At 51.7% G+C, this 23,235-nt stretch overlaps 1 protein-coding gene and 2 long non-coding RNA genes across 4 annotated transcripts in view; 1 reads left to right on the top strand and 2 right to left on the bottom strand.

Moving 5' to 3' along the window:
- Positions 1-12,771, top strand: part of HS1BP3 (HCLS1 binding protein 3) — a 31,702-nt gene extending 18,931 nt beyond the window's left edge. For both annotated transcript variants that reach the window (XM_084793033.1, XM_084793034.1), the window contains exons 5-7: positions 5,282-5,436; positions 6,519-6,654; positions 10,665-12,771. In XM_084793033.1, coding sequence (XP_084649159.1) covers positions 5,282-5,436; positions 6,519-6,654; positions 10,665-10,920 — 547 coding nt within the window. In that variant the 3' untranslated portion in view covers positions 10,921-12,771. The remainder of the gene's footprint in view (positions 1-5,281; positions 5,437-6,518; positions 6,655-10,664) is intronic.
- Positions 363-4,964, bottom strand: LOC311603831. The gene is made up of 3 exons (XR_014781283.1): positions 3,581-4,964; positions 2,319-2,594; positions 363-580 (listed from the first exon to the last, which is right to left on the bottom strand). It is a non-coding gene; the product is annotated as an uncharacterized lncRNA (long non-coding RNA).
- On the bottom strand, positions 7,106-16,406 carry LOC311603833. Its single transcript, XR_014781285.1, has 2 exons — positions 16,364-16,406; positions 7,106-8,510 (listed from the first exon to the last, which is right to left on the bottom strand). It is a non-coding gene; the product is annotated as an uncharacterized lncRNA (long non-coding RNA).
- Positions 16,407-23,235: the final 6,829 nt, after the last annotated feature.

Here is a 23,235-nt window from a genome sequence, read left to right as displayed (position 1 = left end):
ATGGACTAGGACGATTGCCCAAATAAGCCCAGAACCCACATATAAAAAGCCCAAAGTGCTGGCATATGCTTATAGTCCCGAGACTGGAGTGCTGGAGACAGGTAGAGCCCTGGAGTGCACTGGCCGGCTATCCTACCCTACTCACTGAGCTCCAGACCAACCAGAGACCCTGACTCAAAAACCAACAAACAAAAACCAAGGTGGACAGTGCCAGGGGCACGACAGCTGAGGTTGTATTTTATCTTCCACACACATACACAGGCGTGCTCACACATGCACCTGTACATATAGAAAAAAGATTGTTTAGTGGCACCCTAGGAATGTTCTACAATTGAAATAAACAGCCAAATCTAAGGTGAAGATACAGAAAAAAAAATGCTTTATTTTTAGAAGCAGGAAAGTTGTATCATTGTTGCCGTATTTGGTGAAGCATCGCCCTGGCTTGGAAGGTGGTCTGTGTCTTGGTTGTGGCCTCCAGCCTTCTGTCCAGACAGACCCAGGCAGGCTGGCTGTGTCTGGAGACCTTCTCTGTTAGGCCCTGGCTCTCAGGTCCAGGGCAGCTGGTGCCCATCACTGGTTGCTGCGGGAGGTGGATGAATCTGGACTGGCTCCATGAGGCCTCTGGGTGGCCAAAGTGGAGGCTGCTCTCATGTGTCAATCACTGTCACCAGAAGTGCCTGAGCCATGGGGAGTGAGACAGTTCTTGGCCAGGCAGAGCTCTTGGAGCTGTCGGCAGCAGCTGCCGCATCTCCCTGTGTGTGCTGCACGGCCGCCTCAGAACATGGCCCAACTGTGCATCTGTCTCCTGTCAGGCACGCAGCAGGAGAACTGCAGTCTGTACACCAGCATGAACATGCTTACACATGCCTGTGGCCATGGGGTGGGGGGCCCTGTCTACCTCCCACAGCCTATGCTGGGCAGAGATGCCTCTTTAGGGAGCCCTTAAGATCTGTACAGGTTTGCCAGCAAGTCAGGGGCTGCAAACCCTGCCCTTTCCCTGGCAATGAGAGAAGAATGAATCTTCTATCAGTAAGTGGCTTTGCCTCCTGTCAGTGCCGAGGGTGAGCTGTGTGTCTGTGGACAGCTGGGTGGTGGCATTGGCCTAGGGAAGCATAGGAGGAGGACACTCCAAGTCCCAGTGACTCAAATTCTGGATGAAGTGACTTGACCCCCATCTGTCCAGCACTTACAGTTCTTGTAATGGTTTCCTCTAGCACTTACCCTGACCTCACCTGCCTCTCATGCTGCTCAAGCCAGACCATGATCAATGAGCAAGTTCCATGAGGGACGGCTTTCTCTTCCCTCTGCTCGCCGTCACCACAGCTGGGCTCGTGCAGGGTGACTGGCAGCTGGTGCCAAAGAGCCAAAGAGCCAAAGAGCCAAAGACGCGCTTCTACCCTCAGCCCACTAGGCCAGCTGCCTGCTTCCATTACCTCCTCCAAGGATCCCTCCCTGAGCCCTCAGTGACTCCAGCTGTGACAGGCTGGCTTTTCCTACATGGAATGAGTAGTGTCTGTGACTGACTGCTCAGCTCACAGCCTCTGGGAACCGTTGCCTGTCTCAGGCTGGTGGTCTGTCTGCATCACCTAACGCAGGCTCCTTTGTGTGGGAGGTGCCTGGTGAGCGCCGCCCAGTCCTAGGGGCACTCTGCACAGGCTGCTTGCAGCTCACTAGGCTGGCAAGAGGCTATTGTTGGGAGAGCAGTGAAGGAATAGAGAAAGAACTCTGTAAACATGAGCAGGGAGACACACGCTGTGACCCTGGCTCCCTGGCTCCTCCTGGGACAAGTAGAAGCAGTCTGAATTAGAGATGTGTTAGAACCCTGTCTGTCTGTCTGTCTGTCTGTCTGTCTGTCTATTTCTCCTTCCCCACTTCCAGTCAGCTAATCTGTCTTCCTTCTATCTGATGACTGTCCAGTTACACAGAGGACAAATGCCAGCATGCCTGCCTGCGTTTTCCCTTCCAGTATTTGCTGAACACCTTTCTGCAGTTTTAGAGCCAATCAGACAAGACTCTGGGGCTCCCAGATCCCAAAGCTCCATATCCCCTGATGTCCCTTGTCTTCCCTTGGGAGGTGCAAAGAATTGGAGGGCAGGCCAGCTCGGCAGGGTGGGGTAAAGTACAGACAGTGCCTGACAGAGCCCTCCGGAGCTCAACAGCTGCTTTATTTAAGTTTGGGGGGAAAAATCAGATACCACTGAGGAGGGCAAAGGTGTGAGTCCAGTTTGAGAAGGAAACTTGCCCAGAAGGGTGGTCTAGCCTCATGTGTGCTGTCAAGGCCAGACTGAACAGAAGTAGGGAAGTGGTTGAAGACTCACCTGGCTTCTGCCTGTTTCCTCACGCTTCTCTTGTTCTTCAGGCTCTCCCTGCTTTTTGCCTCCTGCTCTTCTTGATCCACAGGAAACTCTGCTCCCTGCCCCCTGGGCCTTTTGACCGGGTAGCGTGCATGTAGTACAAGACACAGAGGACAAAGCTACCAGAATGGTTAGGAGCCGTCTCACGCCTGCCTTCCTGATGCTGCTGGGCCAGGTGCTAGCGCAGGTGTAAATGGGATTCTCTGCCAGTCACTGTGGCGGTGCCCACTGGATCCAGGGCTAGGGACCAAGCAAAGGATGTTGTAATAGGTGATCAAGGGATAAACTGGTGGTGAAACAGAGCCCACAGTTCTCTTCCTCCCCCCACCCCCAGGGCTGCTCCAGGGGCTCCCAAACACAATTGATGGTTACATTACACAAAAAGACACGCACACAGCTTCCAGGGCCCTCCGGGCATATTGGCACAGGGACTCTGGACTGTGGCTATCCTTGCTATGGTCACTTTCCCCGTCTGGCCAATGTCTCCCCACAGGGCCATAACGGGGAGCACCAGGAGCTGTTTAGGGAATGGCCATCCACAGCTTCCTGGCTTCCATGGCTTCTCTGCTCTCAGCTATGGCTGCAAGCTAAGCTGGTGGCTTAGCTTTCTCTTGCTGTGCTAAGACACAATGAGCAACATCAAGTTGGGGAGGAAAGGGTGTATTTCGTCTTATGACTTGCGGTCCATCCATCATCCAGGAAAACCAGGGCAGGAGCTCAAGGCAGGAGCTCATGTGGAAGCCATGGAGGAATGTTGCTGCCAGGCCTACAAGCTTGATCTCTGTAGCCTGCGCCTCCTGCTTTCTTATACAATCTGTGACCACCTTCCACCCCCACCCCCGACCCCCAGTGGTGGTAACTCCCACTGTGCCAGGGCGCTGGGCCCTCTCCCACATCAGTCTTCAATTAAGAAAATGCCCTACAGACTTGCCTACCCACCAGCTACATGGTGGTATTTTCTCACCTAAGATTCCTTCTTCCAGCTGGGTGGTTGGTGGCAGCAGCGGCACACACCTTTAATCCCTGCACTTGGGAGGCTGAGGCAGGTGGATCTCTGAGTTCAAGGCCAGCCTGGTCTACAAAGTGAGTTCCAGGATAGCCAGGGCTTCACAGAGAAACTCTGTCTCAAAATAACAAAAAAAATAAAAAATAAAAAATAAAAAATAAAAAATAAATAAAATAAAATAAAAACAAAATAGATATTCCTTCTTCCCAGATGACCTTACCTTGTGTCCAGTTGACATAAAATCTAGCCAGCATATTCATCTACATCCAAACCGTGGGAATAGTCATTTTAAAGTCCTCAACCTTGCAGTCCCAGGGAAACTGCTATTTTTATCTGCCACTGGATAGTCTGTGTTACAGTTTTTGGCAAAGGCCAGCCTCTGTGCAGTTTGCCACAGTGTTGCCAACATGAGCTCAGAGATGACCTCAGTCCAGTGGAACTGGCTGCCAGGCAGTCAGGCAAAAGCAGTCCCAGTTTCCAGTAAAAAAGAAAAAAGAAATAAGAAAAAACCTTGCTGTTTGTAGGAATCTTAAAATGTCTAATGTGAGTGGCAGACCCCACCACCACCCCCATGCCCCTCCCCGACCCCAGCATGAGGTCAATTTGTTAAAATAAAACCAAGCCTGTGATCTGTAAGCACTGTCACAGAGGCAACCCAGATCATGTGATCTAGCAACATGAAGGTTTCCTGTAAAACTGTAGCACACCCCAGAAGCCTCCCAGGACCCCCAACCCCAACCCCAGTTTCCTATTGCAAGCATCCCAGGGCAAGAGCTCAGCGATTAGTGAGCAGGTGTGGCAAAGCCAAGCCGGCTGCTTCCAGAAGAACTCGACAAAGAAGTAGGCTATCCTGGGGGCCCAGAGCGATCGATAGAAGGGCCACAGGCCCACTACTGAGAGAGAAGATGGGCATGCACAGTGCAACCAAGACTTGGGCTGTGTTATGGTTAATATTGTCAGTGTGACAAGATCTGGAATTAGCCAGAAGACGAGCCTCTAGTCAGGTCTGTAACAGGTTTTCTGGATTGGATTAGCTGAAGTTGGGAAACCAACCCTAACCCTGGGCAGCACCATGGCATGCTGTGGTGTCCCGGACTTCATAAAAGGGATAAAGCAAGCAAAGCACATTTGTCTCTCTTGGCTTCTTGTCAATGGCTGCATTGTGACCAGCTGCCTCATCCTCCTGTCATTCTGGCCCGTCACCTTCACTCCCAGCCGCCATGGTGGACTGTACCCTCAAACCGTGACCCAAGTAATCCCTGCCTTCCTCAAGTTGTTTGGTTGTTGTTGTTGTTGTTGTTAAGTGTTTTGTCACAGAGAAAAGTCACTAATACCGGCTTCTTCCTGCTCTCCTGTCCCTTGACCTTTGAGCCCCAGAGCACATCTACCCCATGTCCACATGGCTGTGGAGAGCAGCTTTCTGAGGTCTCTGTTTGGTACCCCCACCTTCAGAAGAAAAGCGTGTTCTCAGACCCATGGACACCTGAGTAGACCGTCTGGGTTAGGAGCTGTCTGGCCATCAGCGTCTGGTCCAGATAGCCCCGCCCTTCTTCTTGCCCCTCCCAGTGCCCATCACACCTGAGCACAGTACGCAAACCCTTCAGTCCAGGCATCAGGTCATAGGAAAGCTCATTCCTGGCACATGCTCAACACTGGCCCCTCCCGCCTCCCTCCTCTAGTCTCTGCAACTCCCTTAGGCCAGGAGGATCTATCAGTTGGGGATTTGGGAACCACTGAGGTTGCTTTCCCTGCTGGGATTGCTATGATTGGATTGCCCCGCCTCCCCCAGGCCTGTCTATAGTCCTCTCCTGAACTGTTTCTATGGCCCTTAGCATCTGGAAGGCCACAGCTGCACCATGAGCCTGGGAGTGACCAGTAGGCCACCTATGTACTCATGGGAATCCTTGTGTTTTACCTCCAGCTCCAAGAAGCCCAAGAAACACCGAGAAGTGGCCACGAGACCCAAGCCTACCCCTAGGCTCACCATCTTTGATGAGGAGGTAGACCTGGACGCAGAGCTCTTCAGCCCAGGCAAGAAAGTGTCCCCCCAGAGACTGCTGGAGACCACACAGGACTGTAAGTACCAGTGGTGTCCCTGGTGTTTGCTCCTGGTGTTAGCCTAAAGCTTGGTGGCTGTCGGTGTCTCATCCTTGCTCTGTTTAGATGGAATGCAGAGGTTTGCGGCTGGTGTCCCTCACACCTGGTGTCCCCACAGGCTGGAACATTCGTGGATTACACACTTAACTCTGAATGCCCTATAGAGGAAGCGAGTGACCGTTTTCTTAGCTGCTTAAAGACCTAGTTCCTTAATTACATCTGCAGCCACATGGGCACTGGAGCTCCCTGGAACTGTTTAATAGAAGCAGATGCTGGCCTACCTTGGGCACGCATGGGACTCTGTGCATGCATTTTTTAATCTTAATGACGGTATGCCACCCACATAGACTCCCCTGCAAGGCATGCTGCAGGATTCAGAGGGAATGCTCAGCAGCTTTGGCACATCTCCATAGATGCCTCTGACCTTTCCTCATGCCTGCCCAGGTCCTCCCCAGGGGAGAGAATTGATGATAACTTACTGATTCCTCCAGTGCTTGGTGAGCATCCAGCAAGGGAAGGTCCAGCTCGCATCTCCAGCCATAGAATCTCAGAGCCCGTGGGGAGATGAAGACAGATAGCATAGCCCGAAAATTTAGCACAACGCAAGTCCCTTTCAGGACTGAGCGGAAGCCCAGGTTCCCATAGGAGAGCAGGCATCCTCAGTGGGGAGTGCAGGGGTAGGTCCCAAAAGGCCAGGAGGCCTAGCTAGCTCCACTGGGGAAAGATGCTTCAAGGAAAGACAACACTGACACTCCCAAAGGGCAGCTGTGAGAGGCTCAGTGGGGCGAGGTTGGGAATGCCTGGGCTTACTGAAGATGGGTCCTATGGGCAAGTCATGGCTGACATCCCTGCTCCCCATTCACAGCCTTGACAAGATCTGCGGCTGGTGGGTACCCCTCAGTACCTACCTGCTCATTAGTACCTGTGGGCAAGCTCAAGGGCCCAGTCCTACCAGAACTTCGGAGGCCTGGCGCAGTGTCCTAAGAAGTTGTCCCCGAGGACTGGAGCAGAACCAGGCCAAGGCCAGCACTTCTTTTACCATCTGTTACTTCTTCCCACAGCCCTGAGGCTATTTGACGACCCTGATCTTGGTGGGGCTGTCACCCTGGGTGACCCTTTACTGCTGCCGGCTGCCCACGAATGCGGAGGGCCCACAGCCAACCCAGAACATCAGGTTGCTTCCAAGGAGCTGTTCAGGTACTGTGGTCTCCAGGAAGAATTTATTAGCTCTTACTCAAGTGCAAAAGTGTTTTTTTTTTTTTACCAGCTTCAGCCCACAAGAGAGGAGAGACCCAGGCCTGGCCAAGTCCTGCAGTCATGAGTGGCTACCCACGGCTAAAAGGGGGTGAGGATTTGCTTGGGGAAGGCTTGTCAGCAACCAGGGCAGCCCCTCAGGTTCCACAGAGAGCTACACTCCTTTTCACATTTCTATTTTAATAGTGTCGTTAAAAGAATAACTAACTTATATAATTCACGAGCAAGTATAATTGGCAGAAGTGGGCGTGTGGGAACAAATAAAATGGACCCTTGACATACTACGACATGCTCAGAGAGAACAAAGCACAAATGTGCTACAGAGCGATGGCCGGTCCACCAGGAGGGTCCTATCAGAGTAGGGAAAGCCAGGACTAATCTGTTACATGAAGGCTGATGTCAGATGTTGTGTGTATCTGGGGGGTGGGGATGGGGTGCTGGCTATTTCCTTAGAGCTTGCTGTGCGTCCAGCAAGATTTGCTTCACCACAGATAATCTTATTTACCCTTCACACAGCCTCTAAGATGGGTACTATTCTCTGCAATTACAGAAAATAGTATAGGAAAGATCACTTGCCCAAGGCCACCACTCCTTTCAGCCCCTGTCACCACCTCTCTGCTCCAGTGGAAGCCCTGAGCCCCTGGAGAGGAAGCTAAGAGACCTGCCTTCCTGCCTCGGGCTGTGGGTTCTCCCTGACTTTTGGTGCAACAGCCTGCTTTCCAGTTGCTTCCACTGTGTTGTCCCTCCTTCCTCCCCCCCCTTCCCCCCTTCCCCCCCCCCCCCATCCATGCCACTAGGATGCAGCGTGGGTTTGGTGATACCCATGAAGCAGCACTGCCTCTCTCCAGGAACAGTTTATATAGCACTGAGGCCCATGGTCCTTGGAGGCTGTCATCGGCACCCCTCGTTAGCAGCCCCAGGCTATTACACAGCCCTCTAAGTGCCCGCCAAGCCTGAGTCACCCCGATGGCGTCTTGTATTTACATCTCCCAGAGGCCCCTGGCATCTGTTCACTCTCTTATCATGTGTCCTCGCTCCTGACATCCTGCTGGCTGGGAGGAGCCAGGGCCATTGTTATTCGATTAGGGGAGGAAACTGAGTCACAGACAGAGAAGTCTGACAGAAGGTATATGCCCCTGGGATGGATGACACGGTGCCTCTCCTGCCTTGCATATTATAACCCCCTTATTTTGCACCCCACGTTCCACAGAACGCTGTTCTGTGGGTGTGTCGAGGCAATTTTCACAGGGTTCCCTGGCCAGCTGACACCAGCTTTAAGCAGGCTTGTCATGCACAAGCAAGCACTGCCATGCAGCATTTCATGGCTTTATTGGTCCCTGGGATCCTCCCTTTTCATTGTGCCTCCCCATCTTGCAAAGCCCGTGGGAATCTTGCCTTAAAGAATGTGGGCTTTGCTTCCCTGCCTCCATTAGCAGGCATCTGGCAGTGGAAAGCTGGCTTCTTAAGAGCAGGAGCCAGAATATATTATTCTTTGTGCCTTCCTGTTCCTGTTCAGGCAGCCATTGGACTCCTCTTGGTAACAAGCTTTCACTCCTCCCTCAGTCTGTTAGCCACTTACCTCAGCATCAGTTCTCCTGAGGCAGCCATGTTGGAGGTATTGAATGAACCAAGCAGAGTTCAACCAAGCTTCTGTCCCAGGCCTTGAAGTTAGTCTTCTGTAGCTGAGTTCTGTCCTCTGTGAGGACTTAAGAAGGAGGAGAGAGCTATGGCGTCAGGGCACAGAACACTTCAGGAGATCCACTTCAACCCCTCGATGCTTGACGTCATACTACCTGGATCTGGAAGAGAAGAGCTAGACATTAAGTTAGTTAGACCTGTCCTGAGGAGCCCGTGTAACCATCCATTTGCTATACTATGTTATACTATGCTATACGTATGCTGTACATGGCAATACTGGCCATGATGTGGCTGGCTACCCAGGACATCCCTCCCAACCTCAGCAGGTAAGGCTGGGACTCCTTCCAAGGAGTCATGGTTATGCTTGAAATCGGTCTCAGGCCTTTAGCTGCTGTTTTAACTTTCCTGAAGAACTCTGAAGATGGTTCTGTCCCTTTGAGCTTTTCATGGGCACCCGTGATGTTCTCCAGAGGGCATCAAGGAAGGCAACCCCTGACCCAGTGAGTCAAAAAACAAACGCTCCCTGGAGAAAGCTGAGACAACATTGGAGCTGAGACTGGCAGGAGCAGTCGCCCCATACATGTTGACACTTCCCAACATCTCCCTGCAGGGGCTCATCTTTCTAGAAACTGGCCCACCCATTCCCTCTAGACTTTTTGCTCACTTCTCTCCCACCCACTCAAGCAGGCTCTAAAAGGCCTGGTCATGCCAGAAAGCAGACAGGACAATTCAGAGCTCCCAATCAGCCGGTTTCTGGTGGACAGTTCTCTGGGACCCTGCAGTGGGGATGCTCTGTGCTCACCCAGGCCTCTTTCAGGCCTTCTAGGACCAGAGCATTGTTCAGACCAAATGCTCCTCTGGCCATGTCTGTCCCCCTCCCCCACCCAAGTCCTGCTGGGCTACTCAGGGTCCTGCTGTAAGAACACTGCCCATGGCAGAGAGCCTCCGCGTCATCGGCCTCAGTCCTTTTGCTCTCTGTCATTCCAGGATCTTGCCGATCCATGCCAGGGCCATCTTCCTTCTTCCTTTCCTTAGGAACCCGGTCCAGCCTTCTCTGGCCACACCCCTCCCCAGCCATCAGTGGCTGCTTCTCGGCCCCTGTCATCATCAGATCTTCTCTGACCAGCTGGGTTGCCTGTGTGCCCTGCGGGAGGAGTGAGGCAGTGGCTCTAGAACAGCTAATGGCTGGGCTGTCAGAGTCCATGTGTGAAGTATTCCCTTAGATTTGTGAAGCACTTCCCCCGTGTTGTTTTAGTTGGTCCTTACAAGGATCTCTGTGGGGTGAGGAGGGCAAAAGCCACCCCTCCTATATATATGGGCAGAGACTGAGGGAGCTGGAGAGGTGGTTGAGTGGCCTGAGGCCACCTACTAGTTAAGAAGTAGAAGCTGGCTGGGCGTGGTGGTCCACGCCTTTCATCCTAGCACTCGAGAGGCAGAGGCAGGTGGATTGCTGTCAGTTGGAGGCCAGCCTGGTGTCTACAAAGTCCAAGACACCATGTGTGTGTACAGTGCTCTCAGAGGCCAGAAGAGGGATTGCATTCCCTTGTACCAGAGTCACAGGTAGTCACGAACCTCCCTGTGGGTGTTGAGGATCGAACCTGGGTCCTGTGGAAGACCAGCCAGTGCTCTTAGCTGCTGAGTCATTGCTCCAGTCTCGCATGACCTAATCATGATGAGCACTGGCTGAGTCCACTGCAGCCTTTACAGGACTCTGTCTAGAACTCAAGTGACTCAAGAGATATGCAGAGGCCAGCAAACCCCATCCCACAGCAGCTCAGCATCCTGTGTTTACTGTAACTCTGAGTGGAGTCGATTTAGCTTCGCGGTGTGCCTTTTGGATCAAATATTCGGGTAGGACTATGGCCTAGTGCCCTCTCATGGAGCTACCCAGCCTCCTGGACTATAGCTTCCTATCTGTCAAGTTAGACACATATATGTCCTTCCCTGAAGTCGGCATTTGAAAGAGAGATAAGATGCTGATTCTAAGGTGCTCCGGCAAAGGTCCGGAATCTGGTACCAGGCAGCAGGCAGTTATTTCTAAAGGGCTGGGAGGGAAGTCCCCTGAAGACACCAGCAGATTTGAAGTGGCATCACCACCAAGGAACTGACTCTACCCTGGCTGCGTCGGAGGTGAAGGGTCAGAAAGACCTGCCTTTGGGCTTCTTCTCAGTGCTTTGGGTGGTACAGAAAGTGAGGCCTTGACTTGAGGCAAGCAGGTAACTACTTGATGCCCACGTGGGGAGTGGCGATGCTCCAGGCCCTTGCTCCATTTGTGGATATAGTTATGTCCAGGACTGCTTTCTTTGGTTCCCTAGAGTTGAAGAGGACCTGGACCAGATTCTGAACCTGGGATCTGAACCTAAACCCAAGCCCCAGACTAAGCCCAAGCCTCCAGTCCCTGCTAAGCCAGCATTGCCCAAGAAACCGACTGTGCCCCCTTCCGTGGGCCTGTCGGAAACTGGGGCTGGACCACAGAAGCAGCAACAGATCCAAGCTATGGATGAAATGGACATCTTGCAGTACATTCGGGACCATGACACGCTTGCGCAAGCCTCCCCCAGCCTCTTTTGACGCCCCACCCCCACCCCGCACCTATGCCGGGCCTGGCGAGAAGGCCTGGATGTGAATGTGTTGGTTCTGCCTGCAAGGCAAGGACCACCAATGAAAATGAAAACTTGGACTCCCAGTCCCGGTACCACATCCTTTCCTTTTCTCCTGGGCTACGGGATGGACAAGGTCTCTCTGTAGAATGAGCAGTGGGAAAACCACAGGAACCAAGCCGCGTCATCCCCGCCCAGCTAGCTATGAAAAGGAGGGTACTTATATAGGCTTGTCTTGCTCAACGAGGGCCTGATCTCAAGGGAGGGAGGGTGAAATCAGAGGACATTTGACATTGTCCCCCAGGGAAGAAACACCTTCTGCATACTTGTACCCACTGGCTTGTACCCACTTGTACCCACTGACAGGCCACTCTGGAGTCTCTACTTGGCAGGACTGCTGGGGCCCCAAGGTACATTCTGAGCAGAAAGCCCAGCTATCCAGGATGCTGTGACCCAGGTCCCTTCTGAGTCTACTTTGGCATCCACTGCTAAGCGGAAAAACTTAGTTCCAGCCTTACCTTTTGAGAGCATAGGGGGCTTGCAGAACCCCCCACGTCTTCCACTTCCTTTCTAAGGAAGGGCCTGGCCAGCCCATGGCACCTTTAATGGCAGCTGTCAACAAGGTGGATCTTAACATCTCCCGGAGCTTGGCCCATAAGGTATGAGGTTCGGAGGGTTCTTCTGCAAGTCTTTGTCTGCCCTCAGGATCTGAACTTGACTATTAGCCTTCCACCAGCCAAGGGAGAAGGAACTGCGCCACCAGGGCAGTCAGTCCTGTGCCTTCCAGTCGATGGTGTTTTATGGAACAAAGAATGTTAGAGTACGTTCTTTGTGTCAGGAGCTAGGTGTGTTTTGTTATGTTTCAATGAAACGTGTAGCTTTTAACAGAATGCACCCATCTTGTTCCTTGTGTCAGTTGTGCTTCACGGAGCCATCATAAGGGCCCGTTTGGGTCTGAGAGCCGCTGTCAGGAGTGCCCAAGTGGCACAGTTCAGTTGTTTGCTGCTGTCAGTGTCTGGGGTCCCCAGCTCCTCCCTTGGAGTAAGAGCTACAGGATCAGGCTAGGAGGATCAAATCTGACCTATCTGGCATCTTATCGTGTCCCTTGTCAGCTGCCTAGTTCTGAGGAGGCCATCTGCCCAGGCTGAATGAGAGGGCATTCTAGGTAGAGGGCCAGAGTACTCTGCCTTGCCAGGCTGAGGGTCTCCTCAGAGCCTGGATAGCCCAACTCCCAACTCTATTCCCCTTTCACCAGCAGGCCTTCACACATACACACATACACACTACACACACACACACCACATCTCTTGGTGCCTAGCATCCAGCCCAGTGCCCAGAAACTCCCCTCACCAAGCCCCTTCCTCATTGATTGCAAAGGAAGGTTCAGTAGGTGGGGAGAGACCACATGGCCTAGTCTTGTACAGAGCCACCCAACTGTGTCCCTGGCATCTTTGGACTTTTCTCCCCACTACATCCGTTCCTCTGTGCCTTGGCTACGAGCTCTCTACCTCTCTTACACACGCACACTTTGCACCTGCTTTGGGTGTAAGATGACATAGGAGCTGTGCATGTGTAGGGATGACCATGAACCAGTCCCCAGCTGGGATCCCTAGCAGAACCTGACCTACCGTTTTCTGTTGTGGTTCTGTCCATTAGTGGGGACTTGTCTGCTGTGGAGCTTCTGGGATACCCTGGCATGGGTGGTTGCCCCACGAACAGCAGTTTTCCAATCATGATTTGTTTTGACCGCAGGTCTGTGACCTCTACACAGCCAGTCTGTATCTCCCAGCTATCCAGTAAAGTCTGTGTGACAAAGCCAGAATTTGTGTCATTTTTTTTTCCATGCCTGTGCTGATGAGAGGAAAGTGGTGGTGAGCGTGTGTGTTTCTAGGAGATTGTCCTTTGTAACAAAGGAAAGTAGTTTATGTCTGCTTTCTCGCTTTCTCTCTCTTTCCTCCTCCCTGCCTCTCTCTCTCTCTCTCTCTCTCTCTCTCTCTCTCTCTCTCTCTCTCTCTCTCTCTCTCTCTCTCTTTCTCTCTCTCTCTCGGATATTCCAGGGAAGGTATTCTATGTCCACTGACTCTGCCCCAGCCCTCCAGCTGTCTCCTAGCTGAGGACAAGGAGAAAGGAAGGTCTTTCCCATTGTGTAAAATAAGGCAGAGGGCCCAGAAGTCGAGGCCCAGCCGGAGTCTCCAGCCAGTAGTCCCTCAGCCAAGCCCTGTGTAGGAGGAGGACGCTTCCCTCCAGATCCTCATCTTAAGTAGCACACGGGGCTGGTATTGTCATGATTTCAGGGGTGCCCTGCCTGATGGATGTACACAGCCTGGCCTTGAATCCCAGCACCCCAAATGCTGCTTTGTCTCAGATTCTGCAGCATACAGTCCTACAGACTGCCATCCACTGCAGAGCAAACAGCTTCCCAGGGATTCTCAGGCCTGTGCACAGAGCAGTGGGAGACACCCCATGGCCTCTCTTCCCTCTGCACTTTCATTTCGATCCTTAGTCAAGACTGAACTGGAATCCATGTTCCTGAGGAGGAACCATCCCACTCTTCTGTGCTGAAGCCTGACTCCTCAGGAGCCTGCAGCTCAAATGTCCCCATGCAGTGTGTGTTTGTTTTGAAGGCTATTATGGGCTCCGTGGGCAGGAAGTGTTGCCAGTGGCTGCATCCGCTGCTCCCTTCTCCCGTCATTGTTCTTCTTAGAACACCGTGAGCTTGGGAGAGTTCTGGAAAGTCCCAGTTCTAGGGCTAATCCTGGCCTGGCTGGCATCCTGGCCACTGTTGGAGAGTACCCACCTGCTGAGTGGAGGGACTGTTTCTGCATCCCTGCTCATCCCCGTGTGCTCAGGGATCTGCCCTGAAGCTACAGCCCTGGCTGGGGAGACTAACCTCAGCCAAGTCATGCTGCTCTTTGGGACCTGAGCTCTTTGTCTCCTTCTGCCACCTGGGCGGCTTCATGTCCACGAACCGCTGTGGATTTAATGCCCAGCATCAGCCTGCATTTACTTTTCTAGTTCACTCACTGCCTGGATGTACACATCCCGAGAAAAAGGACCACAAAACCGTCAGTATAGCTCCTAGATTGTGGCCACTTCCTAGTGCAGCTGTTTCTACACAGGCTGAGGGCTGCGTGATGCACAAGCACCTCGGAGTAACTGAGCTCTCAGTTACAGCCTTAAATGCCCCCCATGAACTGCGGACTGTTTTTCTGAGCCACCGCCACCCCATTCTCTACCCTAGGGACCTTTGGGGGGTGGTGTGGCCAGGGACTGGTAGAGGAATGACAGTAACAGAGAACAATTCTCATGTGACTCACAGCACCATGGTGAGGTTGGGGCCATGGAAGCTTGCTGCTCTTCCAAAGGATTGAAGTCCGGGACCTATAACTCATAACGGGTTGGGTTGCTCACAATCACCTGTAACTCCAGGTCCAAGGGATCTGACACCCTCTTCCTTGCCTCTGTGCACACCTGTTTGTACCCATGCACATGTATCATAACCACAATAACATATTTTTAGAAGATTTAACTATCAACTGGGTGTGGTGGCACACACCTTTAATCCCAGCATTCGGGAGGCAGAGGCATGGAGATCCCTGTGAGTTCGAGGCCAGCCTGGTCTACAAAGCAAGTCCAGGACAGTCAAGGCTACACAGAGAAACCCTGTATTGAAAAGCAAAACAAACAAAAACAACAACAAAAGTATTGTACTTCAGCTGAGTCTCACCTGTGCTTAAAGAAGTTTCAGGAGCTGGTCGCAGAGGAACTTTTTTTTTTTTTCCATTTTTTTGAGACAGGGTTTCTCTGTGTAGCCTTGGCTGTCCTGGACTCACTTTGTAGACCAGGCTGGCCTCACCTGCCTCTGCCTCCTGAGTGCTGGGATTAAAAGCGTGCATCACCATTGCCCGGCCACAGAGGGACTCTTGCCCAGGCTGAGCTGCCTACTAAGTGGCCAAGCTGCCTGCTAAGTGGCTGTGGCCAGGCGGGGCGGTCAGAGGCCTGTGGATTCACTTCAGCAACCCTGTCTCAGCACTGGCCATGGGATCCATGCTGGGTATCATGCAGTGAGTAAACATGACGTCCCAAACCTTTCCCTGCCCTGCTTGCTGACCCCTAGCTTGTCTCCATGGCTCTGGCCACTGGTGAGGGGCTGGAGACTGCAATCCTTAAATCACACATCAGGAAAAAGCTGCGGCCCCTTAGCACAGAGATGATGGGCTCAGCAAATGCCTCGGTGGGTGGGCTTTCCCTCTGATGATGACTTCCAGGGACCCGATGCTTCTCTGCCAGCTCAGCATTATAGCACAGCCTACAATACTTCTTTCAGTGAAGCTGGGTTAGCTAGATTCTTATAGCCATGCTGGCCAGTTGTGTCCAATTCCCCATCTCCAGACAGTGCTCAGTGGGTGTCTTGTGCGTGTGGCACTGTGTCCTATCAACCACAGGCCATCAGTTGTCCTAGGGAAACCAAATAGAAGTCCATAGACTAGGTCAGTCCTATAAAGAGAGGGCCACATCATGCTGGTGGCCATGCACTGGGAAAGCAAACATAAGCCGTTGGGAACAAGACAAGGGACACAGAGCATACAGTGTGAGCAGCAGAGATGGCGTCACGAGTGTGCCATGTACAGTTCTGGGTCTCAGAGGACACAAGAAAGAACAGTTAGTGTGACTAGCGAACACTCCTGTTCATCTGCTCTCTGCAGGGCCTGCTCCAGGCACGGAAATAGACCCATAGATGGAAAATGAGTCCTTAAAGATGGTGCTCCCAGAAGCCACCTAGCTTCGGTTCCATTCTCTAGGCTCCTGCCCCAAACATCAGACACCACGAAAATGTCCCCTTCTCTCTGCCACTTGCCAGTACATACAGTCTGTTGCGTGTAACCTGGCTGCGATTTTTGGTCCCCGCGTGGGTATCTGAGATCCTCCCTAACAAAGTGGATCCAAACAAAAAAAAACTCCCTTAACAGTTCTGGAAGCCAGATACGTAATGCTTGGGTGTTTATAGTCTCCAAGAATCACTTTCCTATCTCTCCCTGGCTCCTGCGGACTGCTAAGCAGCCCTGGGTGTGCCCCAGTTTACAGCTTCGTCACTCTGGTCTCTGCCTCCAGCTTCATATGACAGGTGCCCTGTGTGTCTCTGTTGTCACACAGTAGTCTCTCCTACATCCATCTCTGTGCCCTAATTCCCTTTTAGAAGAACTCTAGCCATGAGGCTGGTGTTGCCTAACCTAGGATATAGTACGCTTCATTCTGTCTTAATCACATTTATCGTCTCTACCACCACCCCCCTAAAGCTATCTTCACAGCTTCTAGGTAGACTTGAAATTTGGGGAGACCCTCATCAACCCATTACATCCATCTCCCCCTGCCCTGAGCATTTGCCATTCATAAGTGGCCCCAGGCAGACATACCTCCTTCCCTCTTGTCCTGTTGGTTTGTTTGTTTGTTGGTTTTTTGAGACAGGGTTTCTCTGTGTAGCCTTGGCTGTCCTAGACTCGCTTTGTAGACCAGACTGGCCTCGAACTCACAGCGATCCGCCTGCCTCTGCCTCCCAAGTGCTGGGATTAAAGGCTTGTGCCACCACGCCTGGCTCCTCTTGTTCTGTAACTCTGGGTTCCGGTTCTGTGTTGGCCTGTGCTCTGAGCCCGGAGTTTGGCATCTTTTCTTTGTGCCTCCTGCCCAGATGAGGCTTCAGTGACTCTCAAAGCTGTCTCTGCTAATGCTGGAGACAGCGACATGCCTGCCTGCCTTCCTACAGGGCAGCACAGGGCAGTGAAGACCGGTCCTGGAGTCTTCGCTGCCGTCCAGCGCATGGTCCTTGTGTGGCTCAGCCTTCCCAGCCAGCTGGCTCCTGAGCATCATCCTCTCACTCAACCTCTGCAAAAGTCAGAAAAGGCTCGAAGGAAGCCATAGAGCTAGAGCCTAAGGCTTCCAGAGCCCAAGGGCTGTGTGCTACGCTCTCAGAGCCTGCTGGGCCACACTGGTTTCCTGCCTCTGAAGCACAGGCTCCTAACCTCTCCCTATGTTTGCTTCTGGCTTGGTTTTTGGTTTAATGGCCCCTTTGCTGACTTCCCCTGACAAGTGCTCTGGGTCCCAGAGGGCCCTGATTTTTAGATTAGAAAGTGGGACGACAGATTCCTTGTCCACTTGTTTCCCAGCATCCAAGGCTGAGCGGACACCTAACAGTGCCTCACTTCCTGCTCCAGGTTGGTATATGACTCCAGTGAACTTCTTTACAGGGTGGCCCAGGATTTGAACCCAGGCCTCCTGGACTAAAAGGAAGGACCAGACATTGGGTGGAAAGGGAAGCTATGGGGTACTGTGGAACACAGGTGTGAATGAGAGGCAAGTCACATCGCATTTGGGTGTGTCATTTTATACCTGTCACTCAGCTTCCCGGAGTTGGTCTGCAGGGTTGGGTAGTGGCAGGTTTCCCTTGCCTTACTGTGGCTCAGAAACCTTGGGAAATGGCAGCACAGAACCATCTGACCCACTGAGGCCGGGGGCACGCGGTTTGGGTGTGGGCCATGGAGTGTGTAGGAAGGAGGGTAAATGGAACATGCTGGAGGCCAGCCATTCTGATGAGACTCTAATGACCGCAGGACAGTGGGAGTGGCAACCTCATCCCAGCTCACCCTACAAAGCGGACAAGGGAGTTTTCCCCAGCACCATGGAGACGAGGAAATAAATATATCTTTCTTTCTCTCTCTCCCAGCCCCGTGACCTTTTGTTCAGAGCCGCAGGCAGGCTGGGTGCCGCTGGAAGGAGGCTGTGGACTGAGGCAGCTGCATCCACGTCTTCCCTTTTCTCCCTCCATGCCTTGCTGCCACTGGGTAGCAGGGCTAGCATCCCCCTTTATCCAGACGCCACACGCAGATACTTCATGGCAGTGTTTTTCCCAGCAGTTTCCGGTCCACAGGAAGAACCCTAATACCCCACGGGTTAGTGGATGAATAAGCTATCGTGTATCCATATATGGTACATCACCAGTTAGCAAGGAGAGGAAGAGGTTCCAGTGACTGTAGCAGGGTGGACCTCAAAAACACGTTAAGTCTAAGAAGCCAGACCCATAAGGCACTGCAGGATCCTGCTTGTGTGGAATCCTGGAAAGGGAAAAACTGTAGTGTGGGCAGAAAGCAGATGGTAGTGGTTGGGGGGCCGAGAGGTGGGGGAGAGAATCGGCCAGCGGCCATGAGGAAACGTTTACATTTCAGAGTGGGGAGATGGTCTCAATGTGAGCACGCCTGCAAACCTTCCCTCAGAGCCTCCGAGCTGCTCACCTCAAATGGGGAGCTTCTACTGCTTTTCAACCTTGTTGCTGTAAAGCTGTTCACATAAGAGCCAACCTTATCCCAGAGGCTGCAGCAATCGTGCGCCCTGGTATTTACCCAGAGGAGTTGAAAGATTTCGGGCCGCACATCAGCCTACTGTTTACAGCAGCAGCTTTACTCCTGATTGCTCAGACATGGAAGCAGTCACACTGCCTTTCCTTCACTGAATGGTGACTGATACGCAGCCAGAGAAACATATTCAGCACTGTAAAGAGACGCACTGAGGAGGCCTTGGGAGTTTAGGGGAGAGCCTTACATGCATGTTACAAAGTGAAAGAGACGATCTGAAAGACAGGACGAGCTGGCCATGCCGAATCAGTAGCACAGAGAGGGCAATAGCACCGGTCCAGTGAAAACAGCACTGGTTGCCAAAGGTTCAAGGGAAGAGAAAGATGAATGGGGCCAAGGGCAGGGAAATCACACAGGCTGACCCAGGAGTGGATGCATACATACATTTATCCAAAAATGAGCCTAATAAAAACTAGGTTTTCATACAGGACCATTGGTTATTTTTTGGAGCAGAGTGCCCCCAGTGGGGGGTCAGTGGGCATTTGAGGGGGCAGGAGAATATAGGAATTCTATACTGTGTTACTTTTCTCTAACCTAAAACCACTCTAAAATATAAAATCTATCTAAAAACAAGGGCTGGGGAAATGATTCGGTTGACAAAGGGCTTAAGTTCGGATCTCCCACACACATATCCAAGGGAAGCGTGCCAGTATATGCCTGTAGTTCCAAGCACTGGAGGGGCAGGTCCCTGCAGCTCACAGGCCAGGAAGCTTAGCCTAAGTGATGAGCCCTAGGCTTAGTGAGAGGCGACGGCGCTATCTCAAAAAATAAGGTGGAGAGTGACTGAGGAGGGCATCCAACGTCGATCTCTGGCATCCAAATACGTGCTCACACGGGTGTGCACACACCTGTATGTATACACACCTATAAAGCACACACACACACACTCGACCTGAGAACAGGAATTTAGAGAGGAACCACCGGGCGGAGGTCTCTTAACTCAGAAGACACCTGCCACTCCTGGATGTTAGCCCTGCCTCCCTGTACCCTGACCATCCCCTGGGCTCAGCAGCTGAGTTGGCATGGCTCAGCTCTGTCTTTCAGGTCATCTCTTTCACCTTGATAACGTGCATGTAAGGTTCTCCCCTGACCTTTCAAGGCCCCTTTTGGGATTTAGGTAAAGACTCGGCAATCATCTTCCTGGTGGTGGTCAAGGTCCTTGTCCGGCAGATAAGCGCATGGAAGGGCAGCGCAGAGGAGCATCTGTGGAAGTCTCCAGAATCCCCTGGAGAAATACAAGGACAAAATCCCCAGCTAATTTGGAAGCCCTGAACACTAATTGGCTTTATCTGTGTGTGACTTCCAGTTTTCTGTCACTTCTTGAAGTTGTCCTGTGTTATCCTGGGCAGGCAAGGGTGGGGAGAGGGGGGGGATATGTACAAGGTTCTCCCTGAAGCCCCTAGTAAGTCCCTAAAGCCTGGCCCAAATGGCTGTTGAGAAGACAGGCCATCCTGGGGGATGAAACCCTCAACCCACCCGACCCACCACCAACCCCCACTCCCACCCCTCACCCCACCCACCACCAACCCCCACTCCCACCCCTCACCCCACCCACCACCAACCCCCACCCCCACCCGTCACCCCTGGTCCCTGGAGCAGGCTGTGAAGCTCCAAATCTTGCCGGTGGTCTCCAAGAAGGCCTTTTGGTTCCGACAGTGTTGGGCCTTCGCTTGTCAGCATCCAGGAAGGGCTGCGGTGTGGTGCTTAGGAATGATGCCTGCATTGTCCCGGACTGCTCACTGCTCACTGCTATGAGAGCAGCAGGGGGAAGAGGGTGCCTGGTGAGTCCCGGCCTCCCCTTCCCAAGGGGGAGTTACTCTGCTGCTGACAGTGACCAAAAAGAAGTGGGTGCTTCACTTTGTTCTTGCGTTGTCTCATGGTTACAAGGGACAAGCTAAGCAAGTCATTTCCTGTCCTCTACTTTCAGCCTGAGCCCATTGTTGCTAATAAGTAAGAGGCAAACTCCCGCTGTCGCCCCTGCATGAAATCACCTCCACCCCCACCTCTGCCCCCACCCCCCGCGCCCCTCCCCCCCACTCCCTCCACCACCACCCCACCCCCGCCTTGGCATGTGAGTTGGCCTTGAGGACACCCCTTAGACCTAACTTTCAAGAGTCCTAACTTTAAGGAACTAGTCTGAAAGCCTGGATTCAAGGACAGGGTCCCCAGCCAGGTTCATGTAGGAATGGGGATAGCAGAGTGAGCTTTGCAGAAATGCCAAGCTATGGCAAGGGCCCTGCCCAAGCTGTCCAGGCTGGTCCAGCTGCCCTTGGCTGTTCTAGACTCACAGGGATCCACCTGCCTCTGCCTCCCTAGTGCTGGGATTAAAGGCGTGTGCTATCATGCCCGGCTCAATCCAGATTTCAATGTAGGGTTTTTTATTGTTGTTTTAATCTTTCTCTTAGCACTTATATCTATGAGAAATAAATGCCACTGTTCTGTTTTAAATGTGGAGGGGAGGGGTGGCTGGAGAGATTGCTCAGAGGTCAAGGCCACTGACTGCTCCTCCAGAGGTCCTGAGTTCAATTCCCAGCAGCCACATGGTGGCTCACAGCCATCCAGAATGTGATCTGATGCCCACTTCTGGCCTGCGGGTGTACATTGCAGACAGAGCACTGTATTCGTAGTAATAAATAAATCTTTACAAAAATAAATGAAATTCCATTTTTTAAAAATGTGTGTAAAGGGGCATAGGGCCATGTGTGTGTGTGTGTGTAATATGCATGTGGTATATGGACTTGTTAATATATGTGTGTGTACATGCTTGTGGGAGGTCAGAGGTCAACACTGTTTGTCTGCCCTCTATCATTGTCCACCCTTGCTTTTTGAGTCAGGGTCCCTCACAGAGCCTCGTCAGTATGAGGAGGCTGGCTGGCCCACGAGCTCCAGACGTTCTTCAGTTTCTACCCTCTACCCGACCCAGCACTGGGGTTAGAGGTGTACCCTGTCGTGCCCAAATTTATATACTGCACAGCAACAAGTTTCCCCACTGAGCCTCCTCCCCAGCCCTTCTACTGCTCGCTTATCTCTTCTTTAATCCCAGGCAGAGGCAGTCAGATTGTCTGAGTTCAAGGCCAGCCTGGTCTACAGAGTGAGTTCCAAGACAGGCAGGGCTGTTACGCAGAGAAATCTTGTCTTGGGAAACAAAACATAAATGCATAATAAATATAACAAAAAATATATAAATATAAAATGGTCTACCTAATGAGTTTCAGGACAGCTAGTGCTATATAGTGAGACCCTATCTCAAAACAAACAAACAAATGAAAGTTTAAATAACACCTAGTTTGGGTTTTAAATATGTATGTTGCTATTTTTTCCATTTATATTTATATTTATTTATTTGTATGTTTGACTTTACCTACGAAACCACCTCATCAGCATCCCGTGTTTTCTGCCCATCAAAGCAGTTTGGCCCACCTCCTATTCGTCTTATCATTTCGCAGTCTCATTTTTATTGATTTTCAACAAGTATAAATTTGAAGTTTTATTTCTTATAAAATATTTTTAAAAGCTATTTAAAATGCTGGTAACATTTGTGGGCTTATATTTGTTTCCCAGGTTCTCCCCTTTGTATTGCTTTTGTAATTCATTTTTAGTTTCATTGAATAGTATCCTGTTTGGAGAGAATATATGGTTTCCAATTTATTGGTTATATTTCCCAGGGTTCTGTATTCTTATTTATTCTGGATTACTTGGCCCATCGTAATATATCTCACTGTGGTGACCATGTCAAGTGCTTCTGGGTGTCTTTTTGTGCCAGTTCTAACTGAAGATCACCAGGACAGACTCTGGCCTCCTCCCAGGACAGAGCTGGGGACCCCTGTGAGGATTTGTCTGTGCTGTGCCTTCCGTGTGCCTCCAGCAGGAATCAGGAAGTACCAAGCCTCAGGCTCCTTCTGGCTTTTTGCTCTAACCGAGCATATGGGGTCTGAAGCCGTTGCCCTCACATGGGTGCTTGGCTTCTGCCCTCTTTTACTGGAAAGGGACATGCTTTCAGTTTTTGTTTTTCTTTCTGTGGCTTGTCAGCAGGTGCCACCTGCCATAGGTCAGGTGCCCTGGAACACCTGTAATTCTGAAACTGCCATATCAGTTCTTCTGCCAAATCAGCCTGGAGGGCTTTGGGGATTTCTTTTTCCTTTGCCAAGTGGGTTAAGACAGCTTTTCTCAGCAAACCTGACCTTGGGGAAAAAAAAAGTCTACAGGCTCCCAAAATGTCCCCCAGCACTTATGACACCGCCCTGTTCATGGTGTTCACGGTGGTGGGGAAGGGCCCAGGAGAACTCGTGCCAACTGACTGGATGGAACCAAGGCCCAGAGATCCCTCAAAGCATTCTTGGTTGTAAATATGGGTATTTTCTGAAGAAGTGGTGGACAGAAATGGGACTAGATGTGTGGCAAAGGCAGGACAGTGAGTAGGGGTGGGAGCCACCCTGAAGGCCACAGAGGGATGACAGCAAGAGGCAGGAGAGTATTTGGTTAATTCCCAGACACACACACACACACTCTACTGGGTGTTTTCATGTGTCAACTAGACACAAATTAGAGTTATCTGAAAGAATGGAGCCTTAATTGAAAAATGCCTTCATGAGATCCAGCTGCAAGGCATTTTGTTAATTTATAATTGATGGTGGAGGGCCCAGCCCATTGTGGGTGGTGCCATCCCTGGGTTGGTGGTTCTGGGTTCTATAAGAAAGCAGGCTGAGCAAGCCATGGAGAACAAGCCAGTAAGCAGCACCCATCCGTGGCCTCTAGGTTCCAGCCCTGCTTGAGTTCCTGTCCTGACTTCCTCCAGTGATCTGGAAGTATAAGCCAAGTCAGCCCTTACCTCTCCAATTTGCTTTTTGGTCATGGTGTTGCAGCAATAGGAACCCTAACACACA

This window comes from Acomys minous (genome assembly GCF_964271855.1).
Source record: "Acomys minous genome assembly, chromosome: 8".
In the NCBI taxonomy this organism is placed as follows: Eukaryota; Metazoa; Chordata; class Mammalia; order Rodentia; family Muridae; genus Acomys; species Acomys minous.
This window is presented reverse-complemented; position numbering and strand designations above follow the sequence as displayed.